Below are 6000 nucleotides of genomic sequence, written 5' to 3' on the forward strand. Positions count from 1 at the left end.
TGTTAGTGCCTCAGGGAGAATGAATAGTGCAGGCTTTTCAGGGGCATGAGGTAGTTAGGCTTGTGCTGAAACTGAAATGACAGCTCAAAGGAGGTGCTTCTCTTATATTCTCTTTAGGTTTCTCTGATAGAGATAGAAATAAGGATGCTGAGAAGGTTCTCTTAACCACTGCTTCCTGCATATACCTTGGCAATTACCTCCTGAAGCTTGTCCTCCTTCCCAGAATCTTGGCCCAGGTCTTTCAGGAAACCCTCATTTGAGCACCCCTTACTCTCCTTATTTCCCCTCCGGGAGGTCCTGCTCTGAACCAGATTCCCAGATGGACTGCCCACACAGGGCTCATCACACATGAGGTACAGTTTTGTTGGACTAGCCACACAGGGCTCATCATACATGGTGTAAGGTGAAGCACTGTATTAGGTGTTAAGGGAGTTTAAAAAATTAAAAGACACAATCCCCCCAACGCCCCTTGGGGAACTCAAAAATAGTTTGAAAGAACAACTGTTTCTGATCTCTAGGCCAGGAGATAGGGTCCTGGGGCACTTTAGAAGAAATAAGGTGGCCATTCTTTTTGGTGCCATTATTGTTGCCTCTGCTACCATATTCTAATCCAACAACTCTCACCCTAATCCTCTCTTCTCCCAAACCATGGGAACTGTATCTTCACACCTAACTTCTATATATTCTATATAGGGTTTGCACACTTAGCTGTTTCTATGTCATGTGATCTCTTCTGTCCAAAGAAAGATGGAAAAAAATGGGGAAGGAAGGATAAGACTGAGATTCAGGCCTAATCACAGACTTAATTAATTAACCACTAAAAATATGCCTTGAGAATATCTATTATGTGCCATTAAATATTCCAGTTTTAAAAAGGGTAGAAATTGACAGTATGGTAGAATGGAAAAAACACAGGACTGTTCGGGAGGCTGAGGCAGGAGAATTGCTTGAACCTGGGAGGCGGAAGTTGCCGTGAGCTGAGATTGCACCATTGCACTCCAGCCTGGGCAACAAGAGCGAAACTCCATCTCAAAAAAAAACAAAAACAAAAACAAAAAACAAAACCCATACGACGTAAGTCAGAAATCTTGAGTCCTAATCCTCACTTTATGAATGTCTCTGGGCCTGAGTCCCATTGCTGACCAAGTGAAAAGAACAACTGATGAGGAATTCCAGTCCACAATTACACTTACCAGAGCCTGTGAAACTGAGTGTACAAATTTTATGCATGTGTGCATTTTTTCTGGGGGAGAATTCGCCGCCTTTATTAAATCCTCAAATGATGTATGACTCAAAAAGAGCTAAGAATTACTGGGCTGATGAATTGCCAAGATCCTTGACTTTTCTATGGTAGAATACCAATGTGATTTCAGTCCTCTAAGTTTATGTGTTTGAAAGATTAACGTATTTAGATTTTCATGGGTTTAAAGTGGTTGGCTGCTTGGTTTGTTCATTTGGTTGTTTTTAAAATTTGTTAATTAAATATTTATGAAATACCTCCTGTGTGCCAGGCACCATCCTAAATACTGGGGGTATAACAGTGAACAACACTGACAAAATTCTACTCTGTATAACTTAAATTTTGGTGTGAAGACAGAAAAAAACCTCAAAACTCCCAAACAACCTAGGTAAAATATGTAGTGTATCAGTTAGTGATGATAGGTTCAATGGAAAAAATAAGGCCAGGTGCGGTGGCTCATGCCTATAGTCTTAGCACTTTGGGAGGCTGAGGTGGGCAGATCATTTGAGCCCAGGAGTTTGAGTCCAATCTGGGCAACATGGCGGAACCCCATCTCTACAAAAAATAAAAAAATTACCCAGATGTGGCAGCATGTACCTATTGTCCCAGCTGCTCAAAGGCTGAGGCAGGAGGATCCTTGAGTGCAGGAGGCAGAGGCTGCAGTGGCCAAGATCCCACCACTGCACTCCAGCCTGGATGACAGAGAAAGACCCCATCTCAAAAAAAGAATGAGTAGGGAAATCCTCACCAACGTGACAAGTGAGCAAAGATCTGAAGATGCAGTGGATCCCTGAGGAAAAAGCAGTCCAGGTAGAGGAAACAGTAAGTCCTGAGGGAGAAGCATGTTTGAAGACCAAGAAAGAGGACATGCTGTAGGCTATCTGAAGCCACAGTACACAATCAGCGATGGCCAGTTTTGGGTTCTTTTTGGTGATCTGGGAAAACCCCTAGTGATGCAAGCAAATATGGGGGATGCCAGCTACCAGTGGGGTTGACTGCATCCTACTCCTGGCTGAAACCTATTTTAGAGACAGGCCTACATCAGGGACTCTGGGTAACAGACGGTACCTCTTTCCTTGCAGGCCACAGAGATGCTGGTTCACAATGCCCAGAACCTCATGCAGTCTGTGAAGGAGACTGTGCGGGAAGCAGAAGCTGCTTCAATCAAAATTCGAACAGATGCTGGATTTACACTGCGCTGGGTTAGAAAGACTCCCTGGTACCAGTAGGCACCTGGCTGAGCCTGGCTGGCACAGAAACCTCTATTAAAAAGAAGGAAAATGATCTGAGTCCCAGGAGCTGCCCAGAGTTGCTGGGAGCTGAAAATCACATCCTGGCCTGACACATCAGAAAGGAATGGGGGCCTCTTCAAATTAGAAAACATTTATACTCTTTTTTCATGGACACTTTGAAATGTGTTTCTGTATAAACCCTGTATTCTCAAACACAGTTATACTTGTGCACCCTCTATCCCAATAGGCAGACTGGGTTTCTAGCCCATGGACTTCACATAAGCTCAGAATCCAAGTGAACACTAGCCAGACACCCTGCTCTGCCCTTGCTCCCTAGGGGACACTTCCCTCTATTTCTCTTTCCTTGGCTCCCATTCACTCTTCCAGACTCCCGAGACCCAGGGCCCAGGCAAGTCAGTTACTAAGAGGAAAATTGCTGTGCCTCCAAAAATTGTTTTGAGCTTTCCATGTTGCTGCCAACCATGCCTGCCTTCCCCGGGCTGTGCTACCTGGGTCCTTTTCAGAAGTGAGCTTCGCTGCTACAGGGGAAGGTGGCCTCTGTGGAGCCCCAGCATATGGGGCCGGGATTCATTTCCTGCCCTTCCTCATTTTAATCCTTTTAGTTTCCCACAATATAAAACCGTATTTCATTGTCAGGAAGAAATCACAGAATCATATGATTTTGCCTTTACCATGCCCCTGAGCAATGTCTGTGCTAGGGAAACTTCCCATCCCATATCCTGCCGCAGCCCGCCAGGGTAGCCATCCCATGAACACACTGTGTCCCGGTGCTCTCTCCTGCTGGAAGGGCAGAGTAGCCAGGGTGTGGCCCTGCCATCTTCTCAGCAGGGCCACTCCCGGCACTCCATGCTTAATCACTGCCTGCAGAGGTCTGTGCTGAGGCCTTATCATTCATTCTTAGCTCTTAATTGTTCCTTTTGAGCTGAAATGCTGCATTTTAATTTTAACCAAAACATGTCTCCTATCCTGGTTTTTGTAGCCTTCCTCCACACCCTTTCTAAACAAGATTTTAAAGACATGTAGGTGTTTGTTCATCTGTAACTCTAAAAGACCCTTTTTATCCTTTTAAAATTCAGTCCTAAGAATGAGTGCTTGTCCCCTAATAGTGTTTAATGGCAAGGCAGCCTTGTCTGAAGGACACCTCCTACCTAAAGGAGAGTGGTATTTGCAGACTAGAATTCTAGTGCTGCTGAAGATGAATCAATGGGAAATACTACTTCTGTAATTCCTACCTCCCTGCAACCAACTACAACCAAGCTCTCTGCATCTACTCCCAAGTATGGGGTTCAAGAGAGTAATGGGTTTCATATTTCTTATCACCACACTAAGTTCCCACTAGGCAAAATGAGAGGGCAATGTTTCCTTTTTGGTACTTATTACTGCTAAGTATTTCCCAGCACGTGAAACCTTATTTTTCCCCAAAGCCAGAACCAGATGAGTAAAGGAGTAAGAACCCTTGCCTGAACATCCTTCCGTCTCACCCATCACTGTGTGTTAGTTCCCAACATCGAATGTGTAAAACTTAAGTTGGTTCTGTACACTCAGGCTTTCACTATTTCCTTTAAAATGAGGATGATTATTTTCAAGGCCGTCAGCATATTTGTATAGTTGCTTGCCTGATATAAATGCAATATTAATGCCTTTAAAGTATGAATCTATGCCAAAGATCACTTGTTGTTTTACTGAAGATTTACTTAGAGGAAATAAGAAAAATCATGTTTGCTCTCCCGGTTCTTCCAGTGGTTTGAGACACTGGTTTACACTTTATGCCGGATGTGCTTTTCTCCAATATCAGTGCTCAAGACACAGTGCAGCAAATTTAAAAAAAAAACAAAAAAAACCCATCCCTGAATGATTAGAGAATCACTGCTAAAAAACTACATTTATAAGCTAGGATTTGTTATATGCAAATATTTTCTGCCTCTTCTTTTGTTCTGTTTAAAACAATAAAATGCATTTGTATAAATAATGCTTTCAATGATGGGTATGTTATTTTAGCAAGAACTTTTAGGTCAGGTTTCTCCTTTGTTTTGATGAACAGCCAATGAAACTAATCCTCAAGATCTGGAAACTAAAGATTTTTATTTAATCCAAATGTCAACGGTGGTATATTTACTTAACAAGGATAAGTGTGATACAAGACAACTCTGGGGATTACACACTTGAAGGAATGGAAGTGGCAAAGGTTAACAGTAGGCAGAAAGCAGCTGGATGAAATAGTTTGTTTTCATCTTAGAAGATTCTAGCTACCTGTGGAGACCATCACTGTTCCCTGAAAAGCTAAAGTCGTTAAGTTTGTAGGAGTTCCACAGGTCCTTCCCCTGCTGCAAGACAGAGTCTTGCTCTGTTGCCCAGGTTGCAGTGCAGTGGTGCAATCTTGGCTCACTGCAACCTCTGCCTCCCGGGTTCAAGCAATTCTCCTGCCTCAGCCTCCCATGTAGCTGGGATTACAGGCGTGCACCACCATGTCTGGCTAATTTTTGTATTTTTAGTAGAGATGTGGTTTCACCATGTTGGCCAGGCTGGTCTTGAACTCCTGACCTCAAGTGATCCACCCACCTTGACCTCCCAAAGTGCTGGGATTACAGGTGTGATCCACCATGCCCGGCCACACAGGTCTGTTTTTCATATTCCAAAGCCCAGTATAGAATAAATAGGGTTTTCAGGGATCCATCAGGGCTATAAGGCAGAGATAGCTTTGGGGGACATAGTCCTCTTCTTCCTTAAAGAAACACTGACTAAAATAGTAGGAGCAGGTTTTTAGAGTAGAGTTGGGACATCACTGTTTTTGCCTGATTTTCTAGATCTGAAAGGGGTAACATGTCATTAAAGGGTGATATTGATATTTAGTGTTGCCAACTGCTATTATCACTGCTTTATCTTGGAAAGTTGCTGACTATAAAGACAGATTCCAGCCTGTTTGAGTTAAAGGAAAGTTCAAGGCTACTACTGAATTAGCAGAATTGTCTTGTTTTTGCCATTTACCATATGTTCACTGGTGCTGCCTTCCTGCTGCAGTATAATCATTTTCTCAAATCACTTGCCGCTCAGGACAAGATCAGCATTTTCCTGATCTTGTTCTGTATTTGTTCCTGATTTTCTACTGCAGCACCACTTAAGAAATGAACCTATCACAGGAACTCCCTTTGGATAAAACAATGTGACTCCCACACACTGGAAATAATCATCTACTTCATTTGTTCTTGATATGCTCCCTTGTGAATTGAGAACTAATGGATCCAGGATTAGCTGTAACTCTACTTGAAAAATATTTTACTACTACTAAGTATTCAGGAATCTTTGTTACCAGTAGGTGGTGGTAGTGATAGAGAAGGGAGCTTTGATCACTAATCTCTCAGACTGTGGCCAGAATGGTGATGCTTAAGCCAAGTATGAATGGCTATTAACATAACGAGGTTAGGGAAGGAGTACTGAGAAGTGTTTTGCAGCAACACTCACAGCTTGTGTGATGATGCAGAAGAAAATCTGATGATGTTCATCCTGCTT

At 43.0% G+C, this 6000-nt stretch overlaps 1 protein-coding gene across 2 annotated transcripts in view; it reads left to right on the plus strand.

Annotated features, from left to right (window-relative positions):
* Nucleotides 1-4459, plus strand: part of VCL (vinculin) — a 125867-nt gene extending 121408 nt beyond the window's left edge. For both annotated transcript variants that reach the window (XM_023204903.1, XM_023204902.1), the window contains one exon: nucleotides 2323-4459. In XM_023204903.1, the coding sequence (XP_023060671.1) occupies nucleotides 2323-2469 (147 nt within the window). In that variant the 3' untranslated portion in view covers nucleotides 2470-4459. The remainder of the gene's footprint in view (nucleotides 1-2322) is intronic.
* The last annotated feature ends 1541 nt before the right edge of the window (nucleotides 4460-6000 follow it).

The sequence above is a fragment of the Piliocolobus tephrosceles genome, chromosome 9 (assembly GCF_002776525.5).
Source record: "Piliocolobus tephrosceles isolate RC106 chromosome 9, ASM277652v3, whole genome shotgun sequence".
Classification (NCBI taxonomy): domain Eukaryota; kingdom Metazoa; phylum Chordata; class Mammalia; order Primates; family Cercopithecidae; genus Piliocolobus; species Piliocolobus tephrosceles.